Here is a 25,886-nt window from a genome sequence, read left to right on the forward strand (position 1 = left end):
AAAACAAGGCCACAAAGCCTTCTTGAACCATTGCCATATTTTACACAGACAAAGCAAAGCCACAGTGAAGTTGTGACTTGAGGATCTCTGGCCTGCAAGACAGGACCTGTGCAGCCCCACGTGCTGAGCGGCTGCTCCGGCAGGGTCACGGTGGATTTGCAGGCTGGCTCGGAGGAAGCAGAGCTCCTTTCCCATCAGGAGCGTGGTGTCCGGTGCTGTGCATGTGTCAGCTCCCGGGGAGGTCTCTGTGGTGCTGTCTCATGCCTTTGGCCTTAGCGTGGATCACTCAGCCTGCCAGAAGTAGATCAGGTGTTTGCTCATCAGCAGAGCTGAAACACAGTTGCCTCTGTTCAGCTCCAATTTCAGAGCCAGCTGCGAGCTGGGGGATGGAGCCTGCATGTCGGGGGTGAGCAACTGCTCGGGAAAGGGGAGTCCCAGTTGTCTGGGGGATCAGGGACACCTCAAAGGACATGGAAGGGGCCCTGGGGCTGACAGCAAGTGGAGGGAGAAAGCTGAGATGGGAAAGGGTGCAGGGAAGTCCAAATAATTGGGAATAGCGGAACGTGAAGACCTTTGGGAAACTGAGGGCAAGTAAAGGATATCTCAGGAAGAGGAATCACAAAGAGGGAAGGGAGAGAGGGAAGGTGGCAAAACAGCAAGGGGTCAGGAGGGGAGGCCCTGGCGCTGGTGTGGGGTCTCTGCTGCTGGTCCGTGCCAGGCAGCACCTGGTGAAGGGGCAGGGCAGCAGCTCCCTCTGCACCTACCATAAATCTCAACGTCATCATAGATGTCAGTGTCCCTGCAAGGAGAAAGACAGGGTGCTGAGGGCAGTCCAGTCTCCCGTGTCCCCATCACCTCCTGACCCTGAGGCAAGGGCCAGCCCCTGCTGCTGTATCTGTTCCATCTCTCCTGACTCGTCTGTGGGCTCTGGTGTCCTCCTGCAGTCCCATTTGCTCCCTCCCACCTCTCCCCACAGAGCCAGGACCCTCCAGTGTGGGGTTAACATGACTCTGGCCCCTCTCACAGACAGTGGCCTTGTTCCAGGCTATGGGAGCTGCAGACCTGGCCATGCAGAGGAGCAGCACCTTTGTGCTGCCACCAGCAGCCTCTGAGCAGCCTCTGGGCATGTCCCACATGAGGGACCACATCTTGGGGAGTGCTCAATGTGCCCCAGTGCCAGAACTGCTCCTGACACCAGCAATGGCAGGTTCCACTCCAGGGTAACCAGCCCGTGTTGGGTTTATGGTCACTGCCTGGGCTGGATGGTTTTGAGTTGTCAGGAATGGTTTGGTGCCAGGCACTCACTGAGCAGTTGAGCTCACAGAGGGGGGAGGAAGGGGTCGGGGAAGGTACTCACAGGTGCAGCATCACGGCCCGGGGCACGTAGCCATCTGCAGTAGAGCAAGGAAAAACATGCCAGGTTGTGCTGGGAGCTGCGGCATCAGCGGGGACTCACACCAGCCCCTGCCCCTGCCCAGGACTTGCAGGGTTTAGCAACACCTCGTGTCCCCAGGGAGAGGTGAACATGTCCCCAGGGAGAGGTGGGACAAGGCAGAGCCGGCTCTGGGAAGCTGAGCTGGACCGTGGGAGGAACCTGCTCCGGGCAGTGTCAGGGAGGAGCCTGCCGGGCTGGGTGGCACCTGCAGGGAAGAGCCTGATCCCCGTCTCTCTGCCTGGAGGATCTGCAGCCCATTTCACCCGTGCATCCCTCGGTGCAGACATAGCTTGTGGAGACTGTGCCCATGGCAAAGCCTGGTGTGCCAGGCTGGTGGCCGAGAGGCTCCGGGGACTGGGAAGGCTTTTAGCAGAGGGAGAGAGGACAAGCCCCGCTCACGGCAGAAATGGAGGAAGGGCAGGACGTTTGTGCGGAGAGAAGTGGGAACCTTTGAGGCCCAGGGTACCTGCCAGGTCTGTCTAACGGCAGGAGGATGTCTCTCCTGCGGTCTGGCGGGGCGTGTGCGTACGAAGAAACTTGTTCCTAAAATTGCTGTGCTCCCCCCTGCGGGCAAACCCTCATCCTCTTCCAGACTTACACCTCCTCTGGCTGTTCCGGCAGAGGATTTGCTCCTGATTGGTAAACTGAATGACATCAAGGATCTCTCCTCGTCGCAGCGGCAGATTCCTCCCCCCGCCCCTCTTCTCTGTCGCTGCAGGGTCGACCATCATCCGAGTCAGGACGTCGATGCTGCCTTCGAACTGAAACACAAACAGCAGTGCCCTCAGGGGAACTGAGTCAGGCAGGTCTCACTGCTCTCCCTGCTTGGACAAAGCAGATGCCTCTCTAGCCAAACGGTCTGTGGGCCTGGTCTGATCTGGGGGGAACAGGGCAGGTGGGAACTGGGTATTGGCTGGTCCCTGCAGAGCACAGCTCCTCCCTGCCACTGCATTGCACCCTTCCCAGGAGGGGAGAAGGAGCTTAGAGGGATAAGGGATCACTCGCTGCTGCTCACCTTGAATTTCTTCTGAAACTCCCTGTCTGCCTTCTCTTCCTTCTTGCATTCCTTGAGTGTCATGGTCTTTGTCTTCTGGGAGACCTGGGCTTCTCTGCAGTGGTTGAGAGTCACAGGAAGGTTCAGGTGACCCCACGCTCTGACTCCCCTCATCCCCTTCTGCCCCCCTGGCTGCTGCCCCATTGCATTTCCCTGCACCAGCTCTGGGGCTGCTGGGGGCTCTTGGGTGCACAGCCTGCAGCTTGTGCTTTTCATGGGCTTTCCTACTGCAAGCACAGCAGAAACCATCAAAGCACCAGCTTTGTCAGAGCACCAATCTGACCATTTTGGGACCTTTAGAAAAGGGAAAACCCCATTACCTCTGTGCAGCTGCCAGCAAGGTAATCCTGTGAGAGGCTCGGCCAGCATCTCCACCTGTAAAACCAAACCCCAGGAGAGGTGCTGCCATGAGGCTGCTGTGAGGTGTAAACACCTGCCAAGACAAGATACAAAGAGCAGCAAGAGCTTTCTCCTCCTGGGACCAAACCCTGAGTGTGCCCCGGAGCGTGGTGGGATCAGGGTTTCCCCTGCCCATTTACAGGCAGCAGAGAAACCCATCTCCCTCCTGTGCGTGGCAGCAGTGGGCTCAGCACGGGCTCTGCTGCTGCCTGTGGATCTTCGGGGCCTCAAGGCTCTGGGAGCTGCAGCTCTCGCCCCAAACAGCCCCCCAGCCCCGCCCGTACCCACCTCCTCTAGGGCGGGGATTTGCTGGCGGCCGGGACACAGGAGGCAGCAGCACGCCTGGGTTTCTCCTGGGCGGCCCAACAGACTCAACGTCATCATATATCTCATCTTCATCCCTGTGGCAAGGCAGAGCGGGGTTGGGGGCCGAGGGCAGAACCGAGGCTGCCAGGAGGAGGGTGGGCGAGAGGCAGGTGGGCTGCCCGTGGGCTGGCCCTGGCTCGGGGGTAGAGCGGGACAGCAGCTCTGTGCCCTGTGCCAGCAGCTCCTCACAACGCAGCACAGCAGGGCCGTGGAGGGGACGGGCAGGGGGGCGATGGCAGCAGCCCCAGCAGTGCGGTACCGCAGCCCCCGAGGGGCGGCAGCGCTTCCACCGCGGGAGCTGCCAGCGCACGCTGGGCTCCAGCAGCAGGCAGGGAAACCCCAGGAGCCCCTCGCTGTCCCCTCTTGAGCCCTTCCCACTGGGTCGGCACAGCCTCGAAGCCCCGAGGAATAACAGAGCTGTGTCTGTCCTTACCCCGCTCCGCTCGGAGCGCCCTGCAGCGGGGACCGCGCCGGCGCTGGCGCGGCACAGCCTGGTCTCAGGGGACCTGTGGGACACAGCGGAACAGGAGGCAGCAGTGAGGGGTTATCTCATATTTTCTCCTCAGCTCTATCACCCACCCTGAGGTCAGAGCCACCCTGGACTGGATTTAGTGCAGAGAGAGGGAGGTGGGGAGATAAAACCGCACATCTGGATCAAGCAAGAAGTTTTTACTCCATAGCTCATCTGGGGACTTTCGTGCAGCACATGGGGGCACAGCTCACTGGGGAGCTCACTGGGGACCTTGAATATATATTTTCCCATTCTTATGTCCCTAATGTTACTTTCTCCCTGGACAAATGATGGAAGGGGGAGATGAAGAGGCCAAACCAGGTATTTTGAATGTTGTGAAAACCCTAAATTCCAATTCTGTACCAGTGTTAGGGCAAGCCCTGGATATCTCCATGTACTCAGAAGCATCAGCAGCCACAACATGCTGCTGTACACTTCAGGACTGCCAGCATGCCCACATGCCTGCTAACATCCCACTGTTTTTATCATCAAGCTCATCACCAGCCTGGTCAACCAGACCAACCAACAACTGGCATGAAGACCCAAGTACAACATCACAGCTCTGCTGGGTTATTTTACCAAGTAATGCACAATCAAATACTAGGCCCCAAAACTTGTACGATTGCCCAAAAAACTAACAACAATAACCAAATTGTTATTTGGATGTAATTCTAGATGTTCAAACTTGCCTCAGTACCCATGAGACAAATAAATAGTTGAAAAATTGCTGGTTTGTAGGACACAGGGAGAGCAGATTGCTCCCTCCTCTACCAGGGCTGGTCATATGGGTGAGCACCTCCCAGCACAACAGCACAGCCAGCCCTGATAACACCCTTTAATAGTAACACAAACCAGCTCGATTTTTCAGTTCTCATGAGGAAATAAGGGAGGCTCTACTCTCATGGCTAGAGAAGTTGAGCCAGAAACGGGATTTGAAACAGGTTTCAACCCCCAGAGTGTGGATTAGCAGAGCAGCAGCTGTGAGAAACCACTGCAGTGGCCACTGTGGAGCATCCAGGGCTCGTGCTGAATGGGGAACCACCTCACCCAGAGGCACCAAGCCCTGCATCCCACAGGCAGCAGAGCCTCTGCCTCGAGGCCAAAGGGGCAGACACACACACACTGGGTGTTAAACTTGGTGTGTAAGTGCTGCTTGTTCATGGGACGGACCAGCTCTGCTTCCCACCGGTCGGGCTTGTCTGCTCTGACTGCCACACAAGGATGGACTGGTGGGAATGGACCCCTGGAGACTCATCCAACCTCTGCTCAGAGCAGGTCTGGCCTCGGAGCTAGAGCAGGTTGTTCAGGGCCTCATCCAGGTGAAAGCTGAGTGTCTCCAAGGATGGAGATGCCTGTCTTCCTGGTGCCTGCATCAGGGCTGCACCGTGCTCACAGGAAAGAGTCTTCTCCTCATGCCTAACTGCAATTTCCCCTGCTGCTTGTGCCCACCACCTCCAGGCCTGCTCCCAGGCACCTCTTGGGAAGAGTCTGGTCCCACTTCTCCCCCCATTAGGTTGCTGTGGGCAGTGAGATCTCCCCTTCCTCTCTCCTCCCAGATGAACAAGCCTGGGTCTCAGCCTTTCTTTCCCCATGTTCTCCAGCCCCCAACCATCTTAGTGCCCTGCACTGGGCTTACTCCAGTTTGTCAGCATGTCTTGTGTTACTTACTCCAACCTTACTCCCTACAAACACCCCAGGGCCTGATACCTGTGCCCAGCCAGGGACAGGGCAATTTGTTTCCTCACCTGCTCTCCTTTTCTCTCATTCCTTTCCACATGCTATTGCCTATAAAAGCCCCTTTGGTATTACCAGCCCCCACTTCTCCATCAGCTCCCACAGTATTTCCATTTCCCAGGAGATCCAGGCTCTACGTGGGGACATTTCCCTTCCTCAACAAGCAGCATCCTTCCCTGAGGGACTTCCAGGTGTCTGGCCATACCCAGCTGAGCACTCCTTGGTGGCACTGTGGCAGGATGGAGAGGTGTCCCAGGACGTGCAGCTGCTCTGACCTTTGCCAAATCCACGACAGGAGGGCGCCAGGGCTTGGCTGGCTTCACCCCCAGCACCCTCATGGGTGGCAAAGGCTTCCTCTGGGGCAGAGCTGGGAGTCCTGTGTGGTGGGGGCTTCCTGCAGCAACCAGGGGGGCTGCAACCACCATGCCTTTGGCAGGAACTGCTGGAACACCCTTGTCTTTGGCAAGTGGCCGTGTCTGCTGGGCTGGCTTCCTCTGGGGAGGATCAGGGCCAGCTCCCACCTCCTTGTTCAACACATCTCCTCCTCCTCCTGGCTTTGCAGGTGCTCGGTGGAAGTTGGTGTCTTGAGCCATCCCCTTCTTCTGTCGTGCCATCCATGCCAGGGCCTCGTGGGCGAGGTGAGGAGGGGAATGTTGTGCCACACTCTGACCTGTGCTGTGGCACGGAGAGGCCCTGCTGGAGTCCACTCTCCTGCTCCGGGGGGGTTCTGGAGGGGGCTTGCCCTTGGGGCCCATTGCAAGGGTCTGTCCTGGCTCTGGTCCATGGGGTGCTGCAGGGTGACTCTCTGGCCAGCCCCCCACTTCAGGAGGGTCTTTCCTGATCCCTTGGAACTTTGCCCTCAGGTGTCTCACGACAGCATCTCTCCCCTCCAGATGCATCTGAGACTGCTAAGAAAAAGAATTCTAGTTAAAACACCATGGAGGAAAAAGAGTCAAAATTCCCCCTGAGGAATGTGGTATTCCTTCAGCATGGCCTCACACTAAGCCTTCTCCGTGAAACAAGGTCTTTGCTCAAAAAGGTCCTGGAATATGTCTGAGAAAACAACACTGGGCTGCTGGTCTGATCCACCCTTTGTCCACTACCAGGGACCATCAAACCAGAGGGATTGGGTCAGGGATTACACCCTGCTAGTAACAAAGGTCCTGAGGGCAGAATCTGAGATCCAGAGATTAGGGGAGCAACCTGCCTTGCCCTGGTCCTGGTTCCCATGAAGAACCACAAAGAGAGGGAGACCACACAGAGCTGTTGGATCCCTCCCTGCAGGAAAACTCGGGGTGGTGCTGCTGAAACTCATCCCACCAAAGCCTGCATGCAACAAACAAGGCCAAGAGGCAGCAGAGCTGGCCTACTTTTCTGAGCTGTGTGTTTCCTGTGCAGCTCACACCGTGTACACACAAACCAGGACATATTGGCTCCAGCACAGAGGTGCCCTCAGCTTCCTCGGTGACCTCAGTGACCAAAATTCACCTTTTGCTAGAGCCCTCACAGAAAGGCTGCCAGGAGGAGGCTGGATGGCTCTTGGAAGAAGAGTGCCAGGTTGGAGCACACAGCCACAGGATGGGGCTACATTTTTTCCTAAGCTTCTCAGAGGGACCTTGTGGAGGGGGAGGGATCACCTTCCCCTCCCCATCTTTCTCCCATCCTACCGTCCCCAGACCACAGTGTTTCTTTGCACCAGAGCTGCTGCTCTGCTGGAGCTGTAGGCTTTGATTTTGAAGTTGTTCTTCTTCTGGGATTTCAGTTTGGGTTTGTACTTGCGTAATTTTTTCTTTCACAAGGGAAGGGCTGACATGGAGAGAAGCTGGTGCAGTGTTTTTAGACATAACTGATCAAATGTATATGTATACCTACATAAGCACAAGTTCTCCAGGCAGATGCCCCAATTCCCCTGGTAAACCCTCACATGCAGCATTTGGCATAGCCTGAGGTGAAGCAGAGTGAATGTGCTGTTTCCTGCACACCAGGCAGCGGGGCTTTCACCCAGACTAGTGAAAAAAACCCAACTTTTTCTAGATTCCCAAACATGCTGCTGGGATTTTTGGCACTTGAATGACTCAGTGGTTTGTAACCATCGATTTTGGGGATGTTCCATGAACTGGGACTTGCCCAGAGCTCTCAGGTGTACCTGTGGGATACAGCACCACTGTGACTGTGACGAATTCCAGGTTTTCCAATGTATTTTGTGCCGGTGGAGCTCTCCTGGACTCAGTGGGAGTGTAGCCTCCTCTTTTCCCAGATGTTTATATCCATCCCAACTTCATCCAGCAAAACTCCCACTGAGCCCAGGAACAGGTCAGAGACCTTTGAAGCTCCGATCAGCTCAGACATACAGGGAGACTTTGCCTTCCAGGAGGAGCGAGGGTCTCAGATGGATTCTGTCCCTCACAAGGACATCCCCAAAGCCTTCCCAACCAGGAGACACAGCTCCACTCCCAGTGTCCCCTCCCCATGTCCAGCACAGCCCAAGTCTGGTTCTTACTCACCATTTTCCATCAGTGGATGCTTTCCTGTGTGCTCACCTCCTTGCTAAAGACCACCCGAGGCATTCCAGGATGAGCCTCTCTGAGGTCCCCCTCCCCTGAAACCAGAAGCTCTTTCCTAACGGCTGGTGAGGACCTGTGTGCAATGCCAGGAAGTCGCTGTAGCCTGATGGTGAGACAGCACCAGGGGGAGGAGAGACAGGAGGAGGAGGAGCGGCTCTTGGAGGACCACGAGCTTGGCTCTGCTGCTGTTGGAAGCTTGCAGCCCACCAAGCTCTGCTGCCCAGAAAAGTCTCATCCAGAGAAGAGCCTGGGTTTTGGGAACACACTGCAGGATGTGAGGGATGGACCTGGGAGGGTGGGCAATGTCCTCATCTGATAGTGGCCGATGTGAACCCTCTGCAGGTCAGGTCTCAGAGCCACAGGGGACCTGCAGAGGGTGGAAGTGATTTGTGGGGGGTCACATAGCAAAACAGCCCCACACAAACTCCTCTGGGAAGGCAGGGGAAGGTCTGCACAGAGCGGTTCTGCATTGGGCCATTGCTGTGTTGAAACATCCTGATGTCAACTGTTGCCTCAGAGGCAGGAATGGTCTGAGAGGTCAAGCCCTGGGCAGGGTTGCTCTGGCTGGCTGGTGGATGCTGACTTCCCTGCTCCAGGGTGGCGTGTCCCTCCAGTCCTTTGGGAAGGTGTCCCATCAGCAGTGCCTGCAGTGGCTCTTGCTGCAAATTAAAGGATAGGACAAAGGTTGTGGACATGGAGAAGGCTGGGATGAGCACCCGTTGGCCAAGGGTGGTGGTCCTGGGGGTCCTGTGGAGGGTGCCCAAGGCAGGCACTGGAGGGTTTGATCCCACCTGCTGGAGGTGGGATGGAAAGGAGTTGTCAGGAGGTCCCACACAGGACCCACAGGGAGCCGACACGGGGGCACAGGGCAGGCAGACAGTGGTGACAGCCACCTCCTCGGAGAGGTGGGTCCCCATCCCCACCTGCCCCACTGCTCCTGCTGCTGCCACAGGGACAGCACAGCCCTGTCTGGGGGGACACGGAGGCCCAAGATCCGCGTTTGGGGACGAGGGGTGGAGGGGAGGCCCTGAAAGCCATTTTGGGGGAGGACAGGGATGGGGGAGCTCAGGGGCCGTGTTTGGGAGAGACGAGAGCGCAGGGGCTGTGCTGGGGGACGGGGTGAGCAGGAGAATGAGGGGCCGTGCTTGGGGGTGAGAGGAGCTCAGGGGCCGTGCTTGGGGGTGATGAGAGCGCAGGGGCCGAGTTTGGTGGTGAGGGGAGCTCAGGGGCCGTGCTTGGGGGTGATGAGAGCGCAGGGGCTGTGCTGGGGGACGGGGTGAGGGGAGCTCAGGGGGGCCGCGTTTGGGGGTGCGGGGAGCTCAGGGGCCGCGTCTGGGGTGCCGGGGGGCACAAGGCCCGGTGTCCGGGGCGCTCCGGGGCCGTGCTGGGCGCACACACACCCCCGGCTCCCTCAGCCCCGCCAGGCCCGGCCCTGCCCCGCGGGCCCCGCGCAGGCGCAGCGCTGGGCCGGGATGGCGGCGGCGGCGGTGCCGGGCCCGGGGCCGGGTTCGGGGCCCGCGGAGGCGGCGGCGGGGCCCGGCGGGGAGGAGGCGGCGGGCGCGGGGCCGCAGTGCCCGGGGCCGGCCCGCCTGGCGCGGCTGCCGCTGGCGCGGGTGAAGGCGCTGGTGAAGGCGGACCCGGACGTCACCCTGGCCAGCCAGGAGGCCGTGTTCGTGCTGGCGCGGGCCACGGTGAGGGGCGGCCCGGGGACCGGAGCGCTGCGGGGTGCGGAGCCGCTGCTTGGCCCTCGCGGGAGGTTTCTCCTTCTCCCCCGGGTGCGGGGGATCCCCCGGCCCGCGGCGGCTCAGAGCTCCCGGAGCGAGCTGGGGAAGGGGCTGGAGCACCAGGAGAGCTGAGGGAGCTGGGGGGGCTCGGCCTGGAGGAAAGGAGGCTCAGGGGGGACCTTCTGGCTCTGCAACCCCCTGACAGGAGGGGGGAGCCGGGAGGGGCTCGGGCTCTGCTCCCAGGGAGCAGGTGATGGGACGAGAGGAAATGGCCTCAGGTTGCACGAGGGGAGGTTTGGATTGGATATTAAGGAAATTCCTTTATGGAAGGGGTTGTACCGCCCAGAGCGGTGGTGGAGTCACCATCCCTGGGGGGATTTAGCAGCCGAATGGATGTGGCACTTGTGGTCACGGTGTAGTGGTGAACACGGTGGTGGTGCTTGGATCTTCGAGGTGATTCATCCCCTGAGCACAGGACACCTTTCCCCCTTCAGAAGGTACCCAGGGAGCCACTGGTGTGTAGCAGATGTGTTCAGAGGACCCGTCACGCTCCCAGCCTTCTCCCTTCTCCTGCTTCTCCTCCTTGCTGTGCAACCATTCCCTTTGCTATTTTCAGAGCCGTTTATTGGGAAGGCGAAACGTTAAGATGGAGATTCTGGTTTCATCCTGAGGTCTTGTAGGACCTTTCCTTTCCTCAGAATATTCTCTCTCCCCTCTCCCGTCACCTGTGTGAAACTGTCCTGGTTTTGTCTTGCAGGAGCTGTTTGTTGAAACCATAGCCAAAGATGCTTATGTGTACGCCCAGCAAGGAAAAAGGAAAACTCTGCAGAGAAAAGACCTTGGTATGAGAGCATGTTCTGTGCTGGCCTTAAACCTCTGGGTTACTGGGATTTTTCCACCTGTCCCAGAATGCTGAAATAATCGTAGGTGCTTCTCTTTCTTTCTCTGAAGATGGGAGAGAAAAACTTCTCTTATGCTAAATAGTACACTAATAATTTCACACGCCAGCTGTAAAACAAGTAAACCTTTTTGAAGTTGGTCACTCTGCTGTGATGTAATTTCAGATGCTGCTGTTAGATGCAAATAAGGGGGTGGTTTATCTATGGTAATTGTTCTCAATTTGCTTTGCAGATAATGCCATTGAAGCTATCGATGAATTTGCTTTTTTGGAAGGTGAGTTTCTACTTGGTTTCACTTGGTTTCAGTGTTTTTTATGATCACCACTGTGGGAGAGAAAGAACTGAATCATTTGCAAAGCTCTCTTTGTCCACATCTTCAGTAATTCACAATAGTGTAGCTTGTTGTGCCCCTCTGAGCAGTGGAACAGCTCAAGTGGGCCCTGAGGCACATGCAATACTTTTTGGCTGAGTTTGGGCTTACTCGTGTGATTTGCTTAAACTTTAGAGTTACTGCATGTTGCTTTGGCAGCTTGTAAACAGGTTTCATTTGTTCACAGAACTGAACTTCTGATCCCTGAGGCTGTAATGTGTTTTTTTCATTTTCAGGTACTTTGGACTGAGCTGAACAGAGATTGAGCTCCCTGGAGAAAGAGACTGCAGAGATGGTGTGAGATGGAAAACAGGATGTTGAGAGTTCAAAAATGATTCCTGGAATTGAAACACTGAAATGGCAACCATGATATTTTGTATAAAGTTGAAGTTATTGTAAGCTCTTTATTTAAAATGCATATTTTTCCATAACTGTTTTGTATGTCACTTCCCCCTGCCCTGCAGCTGCTCTCTGTTCTGGCCAGGTTACACAGCAGTTACTCTGTTCTGGTCTCTCTGGGTGCTCTGCAGCACCACAGAGCTGTGAGCAGAGAGTGGCTCAGCTCAGGTGCCCAGGCACAGGGAATTTTTTTTTAATGGAAATGTGGGTTTTGTTATATATGTTTGTCTCTTAACACAATTAAATTTTTATTTTTTTGTTGTTGTTGAGCATCTGTGCTGATTTCTGGGCTGGGCTGGAGGGGATGAGGTTCCTGTAGCTTGGTGTGTTTTTGGCAGGATGCCTTCTCATAGCACTTTGGTTTTGCTAATTGTTTCCTCGAGGCATCTGTCCCAGAGGAGCCCAGCTGCCTCCAGGAACTGGGGATGAGCTCTAAGGAGACTCAGCTTGTTCTGGGGGCTGTGCAGCTTCTATGTCTGTGATTGCTGCACCTGCAAGTGACTGTAGCCAGGAAAAACCCAGCCCCTCGACCCCCATTTTGAATGCCAGAGCAGTATCTGATGTGTTACTTGTGTGCTCTCACTCCTCAATCTGGCAAAACCATTTTCCCTGGGAGCAGGATCTGTCCCCTGCCACGTGCCCTTGGCCAAGTGGGTGTGGAGATCCCGAGGATGCATGAGGAGCCTCGTGCATCCTGTATTCAGGAATCTGCTGCCCTCGGCCAGATCCATCAGATCAGGCCAGAGAGTCCCTGACAGCACAGGAGTGCCAGCAGTGCCTGCTTCCAGGGCTCTAGTGCCTTCCTACTTGGACTTAACTGGTGCTTTCCTACATGGATTTAGCAGCTAGGAAGAGAGATGCCTCCTCCTGGCTCCAGGGCTCAGTCCCACTGACCAGACACACAACTGGAGCCCCAGGCAGCTCCTTGTGCTGTGGGAAACACTCTGCCAGTGCTGGTGTGGGGAGCCCTTTGTCCAAGCACCAGCTCTGACTCCATTTGGTTAAGGGAGGGACAGAGGAGGGTTGTCCCCAGATAAAACCACTGAATGGGATGAGGGAGGATGAAGGATGCATGTTCCTTTCAAGTGAGAGGATTTGAGAGTGGCTCCCAGTCGCCACAAACTTAATTAGTTTGGAAGTGGTGGCAACAACAAAGACCCCCAAGGGAGCTTCTCCAGGCTGGCAGCAAATCCAGTGGCTCTCAAGAAACACTTTGAAGTTTTGCTGGGAGCCTGATCCCAGCCTGGTCATCCCAGCTGGGAGTATGGTCCTGATCATGGGTGAGGGGTGCTCGTCGCCCAGGCCGCTGAGGTGTTTGTTCAGATCACAGTCTGGGGACATTTGCTGGGATATGCGAGTCCATTTGGCTCAGAGCTGTTCACCTTCTCACCTGCCAGGGAGGGCAGGTATAAGTGTCAGAGGTACTGGAGACCTTCCTGTGCTTCCCAGGGTGCAGCATGCAGGACCCACGAGCTGTGGTCTTCCTTGCAGGGCTCTTGCAGGCTCCTGTCTTTGCCAGTAAGTTCCTTTTTCCTTCTCTTTGTCCTTGGCACTGCTTTGACCTCTGGCAGGGGAGAGCAGAGGGGGGGTGCAGTGGGACTGGGCATGGGCTCCACTGGGATCTGATGCTGCTGTAGGGTCGGTGTGTGCTGTGAACAGTGACCAGTGAACAGCCCGGGCTGCCTGCACTGGGCAAACAGTTTGGAGTTTGTGTCAGGGGAATCTGGGGAGGGTTTAGTGCTTTGTGCTGTGGGAGGCAACTCCTTACTGAGCTCACCTTGCAGTAATGTGAAAGTAGAAGAGAGCAGGGGACGGATGTCCTGAGAGAAACAGTGCCAAACACAGCACTTGGAACAACTAAACAGGGGGTTCAGCCCAACCAGTCAGGGTTGAGCTGCCAGATGTGTCATGTCCATCTATAACTAAATCTGTCCCTCATGCTGGAGCTGTTTGGTTCAGGATGGTGGGTGGATGGGCACTCAGTGCCTTCTCCCAGCTCGGGCAGGAAAGGTGGGGAATTGTAACCGGGGTGATCTGAGCTCAGGGTTTGTGACCGCAGGCACCGGAGCTGTGGGCAGAGCGGAGGAGCAAAGGAACCTGTTTGCAGAGAGGGGCTGCTGCAGGAGGCAGAGCCATTTCCTCCACGTTGGGCACGGTGAGTTCGCAGAATCACAGAATCCAAGAATGCTTTGGATTGGAAAGGACCTTGAACCCCATCTCGTTCCAACCCTGCCGTGGGCAGGGACACCTTCCACCAGCCCAGGTTGCTCCAAGCCCCGTCCAGCCTGGCCTTGGACACTTCCAGGGATGGGGCAGCCACAGCTGCTCTGAGTTCCCCTTCACCTGTGAGAAACTGGGATCCTTGATGCTTCCCCACTCATGTCCTGCCCATCTCTTGGCTGTTTATGCTGAAATTTTCCAAGTGACTTTTCCCTCAGGGGATTGAGGACAGAGGTGCTGGGGACCTGTTGCCCAGATAATCTAACACTTAAAACATCTTCTGTAGCACAGGAACTGGTGAGTAGCCTGGCCCCTGGGTCTGTCCATCTGTGTGAAGGAGCTCAGTTCCCTGGACCTGTGCTGCAGTGTGGTTGATTCTGTGTTTGAATTCCCTGTTTGCTTGTTTATTGCTGCGTAAGTTCAGGACTGCTGCAGACTTTTCCTTCCCAGGATTGATGTGGAAAGGGCTGTCAGCAGGACGACAGGCTGCCCTGAGAAAGTTGAGGAAGCTGAAAGTAGCTGCATTTGTTCACCAGGCAAAAAGTCTGAGGCCTTCAGGAGCAGCCTGTCCCCAGTTCCCCTTGCAGTGGCTGTAAGACCACATGAAATGAGCTTGAGCTGTGAAAATGGCTTGAGAATCTGAGTTTTCCTGGTTTTTTTCAGTGCACTTGTACAAATTTAACGTTTAGTGTTTGCCAAATACCAGGTTCTTGTGTACAGTAGGAATGATAAAATTACCATATCCAAATTAGGAGCTGTCACAGGCAGTGACAGCTTGTCAGCTCCAGAGGCAACAACTTTAGAAGAGTAAATAATGATGGAAATAGCAAAAAATTGATAAAATATCGGCCTAAAAATAATAAGCACAGCTTGTATGGCAGCAGGGCAGGGAGGGCAGGGGTTAACTGTGTCTTCAGCTGGCACAGTGTGCTTTGCCAAGTGCCCAGCTGTCTGCACCCTGCTGTGGGTGAAGAGCATCCACAGGCATCACTCCTGGAATGGCTGATAAGATGGGAATTGCCGCCTGGCTTGTTGCTCATTCCTTCCCTGAGCAAAGGAACCCTCAGGCAGCAGCAGCTGTACCCTGAGTGTGACTTCAAATGTCCCTTCCTGTTTCCTGGTGCCCCGGAGCCAGCGCTGGGGACACTGAAAACCAGTTTTTAAATCAGTGCAAAAGTTAAAGTTTTGCAGCACACACTGGGTCTGTGCCTCCAGCAGGTTAAAGCAAATGTTTTACAGTGGTGTTGGACTTACCCACGGGCACTTTTAATACCAGTTTCCTTCCCTATTATCTGATGAAACAAGGATTTACGTTAGTAAGCCTTTTAGTACGGCTGAGCATTCCCTTTTCCCTTTAATAATCAATGTATTCACTTGTTCTCACCCCATCCCTCATGTGCTCACCACAGAAAGTAAAACCTGTGGTTTCCTAGTGACATTTTAGTTTTGTTAGTTTTGGTCTTTGTCCACTGACCAGTCTAATAGGAAATGTTTTCCTCTGGTCTGCAAGCACTGTGACAGCAGTGAATTCCCACCTGTGCTCAGGCTGAAGGAATCTCTCTCTCTCAGGGAGAATTCCCAGGAGTGGGCCATGTCTTTGTGTCAGTGTTTGTGTGGTGCTCGGCCCTTCTCTGAGCTTGGGCCTCCCCAGCACCTCATGGGATGGGTGGGTTAGGGTTAGGGTTTGGGTTAGGGTTAGGGTTAGGGTTAGGGTTAGGGTTAGGGTTGGGGTTAGGGTTAAGGTTAGGGTTAGGGTTAGGGTTAGGAGTCAGTGGTGACCCTCTGGAGGCTCCTGTCCCGCAGATGTCTCCGGCAGTCCCGTCAGCGTGGACGTCGGGAGGTGCCGCTCCAGCTGCCCCTCCCAGTGGATCAGCCCCCTCCACCCCGGCCTCCCAGGGCTCTTCAGGTACTCCTCCATGCTCGACTTCCTAAGGAGCAAGAAGGTGAGAGCAGCGTGTTTGTGTCACTGCAGGAGCTCTTGGGGCTGGGTGAGGGTCATGTGCTGGCGCCTGGGGTTGTGGTTTTGTGATTTTTTTTAAAACACCTGTTTTTTGGCTTCTGAAAAACCTGACATTGAGCCTCTCATCCTCCCCTGGCCACAAGCAGTGGCCTGTGCAGGTGAGAGAGTTGGAATTGCTCCAGCAGTGCTGGATACCTCAGGCAGAGGAAGGGCTGTGGCTCAGCCAAGGGGCCCAGCTGGCCCCAGGCAGCATCCAAGTGCATTCCTGGCTGCCCCAGCCCAGCAGCCAGACCAGCTTTCAGCCACTTCTGTACCTGAGAGCCTCTGTCCCACATCTACAGGGGTCAGAGGCCTTTTTCTGCCTCTTTGTGCAAAAATGGCAGGACGTGTGATTTCAACGTGTCACTCCCAGGAGGGACTCGTGGAGATTGTGCATTTAAGGCCATGGCTGTGCATGGGCTGTGGCGCTCTCCTTGTCCCAGGAGAGCTGACATTGCCTAAAGTCCCATCTCCACCAGCATAACAGACCCTGGAGAGGGACTGAAACAAGCTCTGTGGGTCCTCCCATGAAAAATCTCGTTACCACTCGTCCCACTGCTGTGAACACCCTGACACTGCTGGTGCAGCATCCTCCAGGCAGGCAGGGAGAGAGAGAGGAGCAAACGCTGAGCCAGTTCCAGGTCGGGGGGGTGTGCTGTGTCGGGGAGCTGATGCTGGAGGTTGTTCTCTGTGTCCCCTGGCCCTGCAGGTCCGGCGCCCCGAGGTGCCGTGGCCGGGAGCCCCCCGTTCGTGCCCCGCGGGGTCCTGCTGCGAGCCGGCCCGGCTGCACGTGGAGCGGCTCCTGCTCCTGCAGGGCGCTCGGGAGGTGGAGGTGGTCGATGGATGCCACTGCAGCACCTGCCCCGAGGAATGTCTGCGGCTCCCGGCGCTGAAAACCTTCTTCCCAGACTCTCCCTGGGAGGTCACGGTCGACGTGGGGAAATGCTCCGATCCACCCTACAGTGCAGGTATGAACGAGGGAGAGCTCCCCTCCGTCCCTCCCTCCCTCTGGGAATGTGGGGATGAGCCCTCCTGTGTGACCAGCACCGATGTCTGGGCTCCGGGCCTGAGCTGCAGCCTCTGCCTCTGTGGGGATTGGGATTGTGGTTTGGGTTTCCTGGTGCTGGGCCCTCACAGTGCAGGTCTGCAGGCACAGTGGTGATTCTCTGCCCGGTGTCTGGGGTGAGGATGGGAATACAACCACCCTGTGTACAGGAAAGTGTCCTCTAGCCAGAGAGCATGGAATCAGAGTAACCCAGGCTGGGGGGAACTCGAGGGTCTCCACTCCAACCCTCCCACTCAAAGCAAGAAAACCAACGTGAGGATGAAAGCTCTGCTGGAAACAGACCCCTGGAAAATGGAGTTTCCTTCCTGACAGTCTGAAACGCCCTTCTAGCACCAGTGAACTACACTGATGGTTCAAAAATCGCTCAGAAATGGAAACTCCAAATGAAATCATTCCAGATGGGTCAAAACCTCCCACTGGGATAAAGCTGAACTGGTTCATTGTGAACTGGGGAGCTGTCTCGTGAGTTCACTCATAAAATAACCCAAGACACTTCAGTGGACATGAACTGATCATATTTTATCAGAATGAAAAGTCGTGTTGAAGTGATTTTCCACAACTGTTGGACAAATTCCATTCTCCTGGAATTCGCTGATGTCATTTTTTTGGTATTTCTGCTTCTAAGCCCGTCCCGTTCAAACCTCCCGGCAGCGGCTGTGGCAGGGCTGTGCCTCCACCACTAGAGAGGGACAGAGACCGCGGGAACCCTGAAGTGACTCGGAGAGCCGGGCAGGGGCCCGGGAATTCATTCCATCGCTCTGTGGGGTGGAGGGGCCGGGGGTGGGCGGCAGAGCCCCCCCCGAGGGCTCTGCCTGGGGCCGGGTCCCCTCCTGCGGGTCTGCCCAGGCAGCAGCAGCTGCTTGGTTATCCAGCTGCAAGTGGAAAAGGCAATTAGGCAGCGTGAAGTGGTTTCTTCCAGAGGTGGGAGAATCAGCATTTACTTCCCAGACGTGAGAGTGGAAGATGCTGGACGATGCTATGGCCCCGCGGGGGCTCATGGAGCGGGGAGGGGGAGTCTCATTCGGTGATAACGGCCCAGGGCTGGCAAATGTGAACTCGACGGCAGCTTTGCCTCTGCCCTAGGGCAGGTCCCTGCACTTTCCTTCTGGATTTTCTCCTCCAAGGTCAGGCTGACACTTTCAGTGTCGTTGTAAAGACCGGAAATGGTAAAGAGAAATGGGGTGGAGGGGGAGAGGGAGGCTGGAGAAGGATGTTAAAATCTCACCCAGAAATACTGACTTCCAAAAATCTGTTGTCATTTTGTGTCCCATTCTTAAGGCATCCCAAAGACCTTTGCTATCAGAAATCACTTTTCCCTCCCCTGAAAAAGCAGCTCCATCCTGGAACAAAGAAATCTCCTCCAGCAGCTGCTGAAGTAGCTGGGAGGGGGCAGGAAACTCTCAACCCGTTCAAAACCAGGAGCCAAAAACAAACCCTGAAGGACACACACCCAAGGGCTGGGACAGGGCAGGACCAGGTCCTAGTTAGAGCACAAACCCAGTTAACCATCAGTTCAGCTCAGCAGCCTTCTCCCCCTCCTCTAGCTCATGCAATGGAGATTTTAACCCTAATTTACTTGGTGAGGAGAGATAAGCGTGGAGATTTAGCAGATAAACTGTTTCTTTCTGCGCAGAACATCGGCTCAAACTGATCAGGCAGGACAATTTGTGCCTCTGCCCTTCCAGCTGGACACAGTTACTGCTGGAGGAGCCCCTGTCCCTCCTCTCCAGTTACTGAGCCCCTGCTTGGCCATCAGGACCTGCCACGGTGGCGTGTCCCAGCTTGGCAGTGACCCTTCCCTTCCCTTCCCTTCCCTTCCCTTCCCTTCCCTTCCCTTCCCTTCCCTTCCCTTCCCTTCCCTTCCCTTCCCTTCCCTTCCCTTCCCTTCCCTTCCCTTCCCTTCCCTTCCCTTCCCTTCCCTTCCCTTCCCTTCCCTTCCCTTCCCTTCCCTTCCCTTCCCTTCCCAAACCTTCCCAAACCTTCCCAAACCTTCCCAAACCTTCCCTTCCCAAACCTTCCCAAACCTTCCCTTCCCTTCCCAAACCTTCCCTTCCCAAACCTTCCCTTCCCAAACCTTCCCTTCCCAAACCTTCCCAAACCTTCCCTTCCCAAACCTTCCCTTCCCTTCCCAAACCTTCCCTTCCCTTCCCAAACCTTCCCAAACCTTCCCTTCCCTTCCCTTCCCAAACCTTCCCTTCCCTTCCCTTCCCTTCCCTTCCCTTCCCTTCCCTTCCCTTCCCTTCCCTTCCCTTCCCTTCCCTTCCCTTCCCTTCCCTTCCCTTCCCTTCCCTTCCCTTCCCTTCCCTTCCCTTCCCTTCCCTTCCCTTCCCTTCCCTTCCCTTCCCTTCCCTTCCCTTCCCTTCCCTTCCCTTCCCTTCCCTTCCCTTCCCTTCCCTTCCCTTCCCTTCCCTTCCCTTCCCTTCCCTTCCCTTCCCAAACCTTCCCTTCCCAAACCTTCCCTTCCCTTCCCAAACCTTCCCAAACCTTCCCTTCCCAAACCTTCCCAAACCTTCCCAAACCTTCCCAAACCTTCCCAAACCTTCCCAAACCTTCCCTTCCCAAACCTTCCCTTCCCAAACCTTCCCAAACCTTCCCAAACCTTCTTCCCTCTGGCACCAGCCTTCCAGCAGATGCTGTAACTGGTGCTGACGTGGGGAGATGCTCCTTCCATCTCCCTGGCCCCATCCAACTCTGCTGGCACTGAGGGCTGAGAGCCCAGCCCAGAGCAAATCCTTTGGAGGTGCCCAGGGAATGTATCTCCAGGAGAGCCCACAGCACTGGCTCCAGCATTTGGGAAGCCCGTGCAGGACATAGCCCCCAGCAAACCCAGAGGGAAATGCTGAATGAGCAGATGTTACACCGTGTTCCTCCACTCCCTGGTGTGAGTGTGGCTCTGGAAAAAACACTGCCATCAATATTTTATGTTCAAAGACTGTTTTTCTCAAAGATAACATGGAATAGCTCGTGCTGGCTCCCCAGAGCTGGGGCTTCCACAGGGTCAGGGGCAGGAATGAGCCCCAAACTCCCACCTGGGACCCTCTTGCCCTTCCCAGCCCTGGACGCTGGAGCTGGACAGTCTGTGCTGCAGGACAGACCCTGGTGCAGGTGCTGCAGCCTCAGAGGCCTTGGGGACAACTCCAGGTTAATTTTCCTTCTTGTTTCCTTGCAGATGGACTTTTCTGCATGCCCACCAAGTTCAGCACTGTTCTAGTCAAAAACCCCCACGGTGGGGAGGTGGTTCAGACGCTGGAGAGCTGTGAAATGAAGGAGAAATGCTATCGTGTCTCCCAGGTGGAATACTACTATGAAATTGTGCAGAGCCCTGCGGGACACAGGGAGGAACGGCTCAAGGTGGGTTTCCAGGGGGTTGGCTCCTCTCTGATGGGCTCAGCTGGGCCCACATGTAGGGTTTGAACTGCTGGGAGGATGGTCTGACACTGGCAGCTTCACCCTGGCATCAAACCAGAGTGGTAAAAATCTCACCTTTGTATTCTCTTGTGGTATATGGGCCATAAAGCAACAAATGGCCTTTTCTTTGGGGTGAGAATTCCTTTAAAAAATTATCAAAGAACAATGATATTAATTTTAAAAAACATTTAATTGTTAAGTATGCCTTCAGCTCAATGGAGACTTTACTCTCTACTTCAGCACACCTTTGTGCACAGAGAACTCTGACTCAAAAAACACTGCTGTGCCCCCCAAATATTTCTGACCAGCTGTGCCTTGCTGCTGCCCTTCCCCGGGGATGGATGCTCAGCCTGGGGCTGTAGGGAGGGTGGAGGGTCCCAGGGTGTCCCGCTGAGGTGCTACAGGGGATTGTCATGCCTTTGTTTTGCAAATCTTTGCAGGAAATCGATGTGGGAAGGTGCTTGGGCAGCTGCTCCTCGGGGGATCCCTCCTTGCTTAGGTAAGCACAGCTGCCAGGGTCCATCCCCTCCCCTTCCCACACACCTGCACCCGCTGGGGCAGGAGGGAGCTGCCCCCAGTCCTCTCACCAAACACATCTGCTGCTGCCAGGGCAGGACTGGGTGTGGGGGGAGCACGGGAGCAGGGTTTGGGAAGCACTCCCAGCTCACCCACCACGGTGGGGCCAGTGGTTGTGCTGCTCTGCTGCCTCGGGGGAAAGAGCAGAATCTGCTGTGATTGTGCCGAGTTGGGCTCGTTGGACAGGGGGTTATAGAGCCCGTGGTCCCCCATGACAGCAGGCACGGATCCTGAGAGGCTCCTGCAGCCTGGGATGTGCCATTCCTGTTCCTCACCCCAGGAAGGGGTGGGAGGGATGCTCTAGGGCAGGGTGGGTCCAGGCAGTTGTTTCAGACTGAGGGGGGCAGGACTTTGTGTTGCTTGCAGACACAAAAACGTGGATCCCCAGCACAGGAAGGACAGGGACATGTTGGAGTGAGTCCAGAGGAGGCCACAGAGATGCTCCGAGGGCTGGAGCTCCTCTGCTCTGGAGCCAGGCTGGGAGAGCTGGGAGGTTTCACCTGGAGGAGAGAAGGCTCTAGAGAGATCTGAGAGCCCCTTCCAGGGCCTAAAGGGGCTCCAGGAGAGCTGGAGAGAGACTGGGGACAAGGGATGGAGGGACAGGATGAGGAATGGCTTCCCACTGCCAGAGGGCAGGGACAGATGGGATATTGGACAGGAATTCTTGGTTATGAGGGAGGTGAGGCCCTGGCACAGGTTGCCCAGAGCAGCTGTGGCTGCCACATCCCTGGAGGTGTCCAAGGCCAGGTTAGACGGGGCTTGGAGCACCCTGGGCTAGTAGAAGATCCCTGCCCAAGGCAGAGGGTGGAATGAAATAAGGTCCCTTTCAACCCAAACAATTCTGGGATATATAAATGCAAAGGGAAGCAAATCAAGCCAGACAGAAAGGAAGAACACCTGCTCTGCTCAGGCAGAGGGAAGTGGCAGCTCACCGAGTCACCTCAGGAGTAAGGAACAGATACTCTGCTGGAAGAAAGAATCAGCTTCTCCCCCGCCCTGCTCCGGGGCATCTGGCCTTTCCCGAGCGGGAATGGAGGGTGTGTGGGGGGGCAGTGGGATGTACTGGGGATGCACTGGTTTGTCTCTGGCTGCAGGGAGTCCCGAGATGGAGAGGAGTGCCTGCTGTGGGCAGGAGCTGCCCGCGGCCGCTGCGCCCCTCACAGCTACGACGTGCACACCTTCCGCAGCCGCCGCGACCGCGTCCGCACCGTCCCCGCCGTCCGGCAGTGCCGCTGCCGGGGGTAGCGGGGCTGGGAGGGGCTCCTGGAGACCCCACCAGACTGTCTGTAGGATATGTAAATGAGAGAAGGATGTATTTTATTTTTTTTTTTTTTTTTGGTGAATAAAAGCTATTTTAACCAGCGGGTAGAAATGAGCCCCCTCTGCTAAATGTTTTGGCGGCTTGTAAAATAAACATCGCGGGCAATTCACAGCTCCTTGGGGTTCCGCTGTGCAGCTCCACGGCCCCTCCGCATCCCGGCAGCCCAGGAGGAAGGATGCGGCTGTCTGGCACGCGCTGGGGGTGGCACGGGTTGGCTGCTCCCGGTTACGAACTGTGGAGCAGGAGCCAGGAGAGGGGACCGGGAGCTGTCCCCTCTGCAGACACCCCCAGGTATCCTGCACCATGCCGCTTGTGAGCTGGGAAGAGGAAGCAAAGGATCCTGAGCAGGATTTTCCTCTGTCTGTTAACTCAGGAGTTTCCTCTATCTACTAACTCCAGCCTGTCGTTGCCTCCCTGCCTGTTCTGCATAATTAACAGCCCTTTGGGTTGGAATAAACTGTAGGCACCACCTGGGATTAGCCTTTACCTTGTCTCTCGTGGTGTGGTCCTGGCAGTGCTTCAGCCAGGTGCTGAATTAGTAATTTAATGCTAATTTTTTCTGTTCAGTCCCACGGCAGCTGGACAGTGTGGCATGTGCACACACAGCAACCTGTCCCTCTGTGACTGGGGAACAAGAACTAAAAGAACTGGCTTTTGTCCCATCACCCGGAGTCCACTGGGCTCTCATGATATTTCGTTAATTTCGAGCATTCAGGAATGCCTTTTAATCCTCAGGAAGCCAACTGATTATTAAAAAAACCAAAACCAAAACCAACGAAACCAAGAAGCTGGGTTAGGGTTCGGTAGCTCTGGAGTGACCAGAGCCCGAGGCCGCAGCACTGCCTGGCCCGGGGCAGCCCCGGTGCTCTGCTGGAGCCTGCTTTGCCCCACAGCCTCGGCTCCCCGGGCTCTGCGTGGCTGTCGGGGGGGATGCACAGCCTGGCCTGCCTGCGGGGACCCCGGGAGCCCACCCTGCACATCTGAGAGGGACATGGGCTGGGGACCCCAGTGCGACACCGAGCCCCTGCCACGCTCCTCGCTCCCAGCAGCGGCTGCGACACGAGCGGTGTGAGCTGCTGCGGCGGGGCCGGGATGGGAAGGGGATGCTCATCGTGGAGGGCGGCATTCCTCCACACAAAGGTCCTCCTGTTTGTCCCATTAGTGCCATCATTAAAACCCAGTTAGTCTCCTACGGAGAGCAAACGCAGCCCAGCCAGGGCCCTGCCAAGGGGCTGCTGGCCCCAGCCCGACGTGTCCCCTGCCAGCCCCAGGAGCGCTGCTGAGCCGTCCTCCCTCCCACTTGTGTACTGGGGCTAATTGGTGCAGGGGGCCCGGGAGCCCGGCTTCTCACCTTGTTAGCATGGCAATTAGCTCTCTTTACCCTCCTGATTGCTCCTGTGCATATTTCACTCCAATCCAGCTTTCCAGGGAGTTATAAATGCAGCACCGAGGAGGCCGGGGGAGTCGAGCTGGGACAGGGAGCACAGAGCCATGCTGGGGACCGTCCTGCTGCTGCTGGCCCTGGCCAAGCCGGCGTGCCCGAGCCCGGCGGGCGTGGCGAGCCGGCGAGCTGAGGCGCTGAAAAGGCTGCTGGAAGTCTTCGGCATGGAAGACCCTCCGCCCCCCCCGGCTCACTTCAAGAAGCCGCCCCAGTACATGGTGGATCTGTTCAACACCGTGGCCAACGCGGACGGTGTCACCAAGAACCCCGACATCCTGGAGGGCAACACCGTTCGCAGCTTCCTGGATAGAAGTAAGGGGTGGGGGGGTCCCTGCGGTGCTGGGATGGGGCTGCAGGGAGGGGCTGAGCATGGCTGGTGGAGGTGCTGCCCCAGGTTTCACTCCCCTTTCTCATCTCGTCCTTCCCTCCAGCTCACAGCAAGGAGATGCAGTTCCTGTTCGTCCTCTCCAGCGTGGCCAAGAACGAGAAGATCCTGACGGCAGAGCTGCACCTCTTCCGCCTCTGGCCGAGGGTCACAGACGGACCCAAAAGGCAGCACTTCTGCCAGGTGAGGAGGGCGGTGGGTCGGGGATGGGGCTGTCCCCCAGCCTGTGCCCAAGGATGCCACTGGCACACTGTGGTCAGTCGCCCGCAGTGGGAGCACAGCCCAGCTCTGGGATCACATGAGCAAATGTTTCACGGAGTATCACAGTGATTTAACCACGGTGGGCTCTTAAATGTCCTTCTGGTACATGCAAACATCAGCAAAGGCACCTGAAGGCTGTGACAGATCCACGCTGGCAATTCCCCATCTCTGCTCATGCCTCTGTCCGTGGTCATCCCCTCAGGCAGGACCTTTTTCCTCCCCCAGGTCAGCGTCTACCAGGTGCTGGAGAAGGAAAACCCAGACACCCCTGGAGGGAAGAAGCTGCTGGCAGCTCGTCTTGTCTCACTGCAGACCTCGGGCTGGGAGGTCTTTGCCATCACGCCGGCTGTGAGTTACTTTCCCCCTGTTTAGGGCAGCCCAGAGAGAACACCAGGGGTTTACATGCAGGAGCTTTTTTAACCCATTTCACCCCCAGCAGCCTTTTGGGCTCCAGTGCAATTTCCTGTCTGCAGTCTCTGCAGTGACATGGGAGGGACACATCCTCTGGGAGGGGAAGGCAAGAGTCCTGCCAAGTGCCCTGGGGACTGCTCCATCCTGCCCCAAACTGGTCCTACTGTTCCTCAGGGAGTGCCAGTGCTGGCTCCTGCCACAGTGTCCCCTGGGTGGCAGCCCTGGAGCAGCCTCTTCCCATGGCACACAGTGTGTGGCCTCGGGGGGTCCTGGTTCACCCCCCCCCCCCTCCAGCCTGGCCCCTGCTGTGGGGACACCAGCACAGTGCCCATCCCAGCCCACGGCCCTGCGGTGACACCAGTTTGGCTCCCCAGGTTCGTGACTGGACCGAAGACGAAAGCAGCAACCAGGGTTTGCTGGTGACAGTCCAGAGTCTGGGGGGGAGCCCGCTCGACCCCCCCCCACTGCAGTTTGCCTCTGGCCGGGACCACCACGAGAGCAAGAGGCCCCTGTTGGTGCTGTTCACAGACGACGGGCGCCGGGGAGCGTCGCTGCCCACGGGCGGCTTCCCAGGTGAGTCCCACGTGCCCTGGCACGGCTCCCTCGGTGCCACCATCCCTTTCCTGGGGTGCTGCCCACACGTGGGCTCCTCGAATCCGAAGCTCTTTGCTCAGCCAGAGGCAGAGGCTCTCTCCTTTCTGGGTTAGCCTGCGCAGGGGTTCTGCCTGCTTGCAGAACCCCTGGATTTGGGTGTGGCTGTGAGACTGAGGCTGTCACCTCCTGATGGCTCTGCCTGGGCTGGTGACCGGCTGTGACCAGAGGGCTGCAGACAAGACCCACAGGGAGGGGTGGCCTGGGGGGCTGCAACACCTTTTCTCTTTACCTGGGCTCGTGCAGTGGCTAATGGCATTGGATGCTCCTTTCTGGCAGATTTAAAGCCTCAGGCCCCCGATCTCCCCGCCAAGGTGCCGGTGCCCAAACCAGCCGGGTCGCGCAGCACGCGCTCGCTGGACCGGCTCCGGCCCTGCCAGAGGCATCCCTTGTCCGTGGACTTCGAGGAGATCGGCTGGTCGGGCTGGATCATCTCCCCCCGGGGGTACAACGCCTTCCACTGCAAGGGCTCCTGCCCCTTCCCGCTGGGCGAGAACATGCGGCCGACGAACCACGCCACGGTGCAGTCCATCATCAACGCCCTGAAGCTGAGCGAGGGCGTCAGCAGCCCCTGCTGTGTGCCCGACAAACTCCACTCCATCAACCTCCTCTACTTCGATGACGACGAGAACGTGGTGCTCAAGCAGTACGACGACATGGTGGCCGGGAGCTGTGGCTGCCACTGAGGTGGG

The 25,886-nt window shown here is 56.7% G+C and overlaps 4 protein-coding genes across 4 annotated transcripts; 3 read left to right on the forward strand and 1 right to left on the reverse strand.

Annotated features, from left to right (window-relative positions):
- Nucleotides 1-19: 19 nt before the first annotated feature.
- PRAM1 (PML-RARA regulated adaptor molecule 1) lies at nucleotides 20-9,457 on the reverse strand. Its single transcript, XM_064637500.1, has 10 exons — nucleotides 8,004-9,457; nucleotides 5,705-6,404; nucleotides 3,688-3,760; nucleotides 3,177-3,289; nucleotides 2,810-2,864; nucleotides 2,451-2,544; nucleotides 2,034-2,196; nucleotides 1,358-1,391; nucleotides 765-799; nucleotides 20-291 (listed from the first exon to the last, which is right to left on the reverse strand). The coding sequence occupies exons 1-10, from the start codon at nucleotides 8,004-8,006 to the stop codon at nucleotides 287-289; spliced, it is 1,275 nt and encodes a 424-aa protein (XP_064493570.1). The 5' UTR covers nucleotides 8,007-9,457; the 3' UTR covers nucleotides 20-286.
- Nucleotides 9,458-9,478: 21 nt separating this feature from the next.
- POLE4 (DNA polymerase epsilon 4, accessory subunit) lies at nucleotides 9,479-11,724 on the forward strand. The gene is made up of 4 exons (XM_064637511.1): nucleotides 9,479-9,754; nucleotides 10,545-10,629; nucleotides 10,919-10,960; nucleotides 11,293-11,724. The coding sequence occupies exons 1-4, from the start codon at nucleotides 9,536-9,538 to the stop codon at nucleotides 11,304-11,306; spliced, it is 360 nt and encodes a 119-aa protein (XP_064493581.1). The 5' UTR covers nucleotides 9,479-9,535; the 3' UTR covers nucleotides 11,307-11,724.
- A 995-nt stretch (nucleotides 11,725-12,719) lies between these two features.
- LOC135403208 (uncharacterized) lies at nucleotides 12,720-22,024 on the forward strand. Its single transcript, XM_064636945.1, has 7 exons — nucleotides 12,720-12,735; nucleotides 13,515-13,610; nucleotides 15,479-15,624; nucleotides 16,384-16,642; nucleotides 19,910-20,091; nucleotides 20,589-20,647; nucleotides 21,819-22,024. The coding sequence occupies exons 1-7, from the start codon at nucleotides 12,720-12,722 to the stop codon at nucleotides 21,967-21,969; spliced, it is 909 nt and encodes a 302-aa protein (XP_064493015.1). The 3' UTR covers nucleotides 21,970-22,024.
- A 1,396-nt stretch (nucleotides 22,025-23,420) lies between these two features.
- LOC135403444 (bone morphogenetic protein 2-like) lies at nucleotides 23,421-25,880 on the forward strand. The gene is made up of 5 exons (XM_064637506.1): nucleotides 23,421-23,798; nucleotides 23,918-24,054; nucleotides 24,358-24,480; nucleotides 24,918-25,116; nucleotides 25,474-25,880. The coding sequence occupies exons 1-5, from the start codon at nucleotides 23,537-23,539 to the stop codon at nucleotides 25,878-25,880; spliced, it is 1,128 nt and encodes a 375-aa protein (XP_064493576.1). The 5' UTR covers nucleotides 23,421-23,536.
- Nucleotides 25,881-25,886: the final 6 nt, after the last annotated feature.

The sequence above is a fragment of the Pseudopipra pipra genome, chromosome 27, assembly GCF_036250125.1.
Source record: "Pseudopipra pipra isolate bDixPip1 chromosome 27, bDixPip1.hap1, whole genome shotgun sequence".
Taxonomy (NCBI): Eukaryota; Metazoa; Chordata; class Aves; order Passeriformes; family Pipridae; genus Pseudopipra; species Pseudopipra pipra.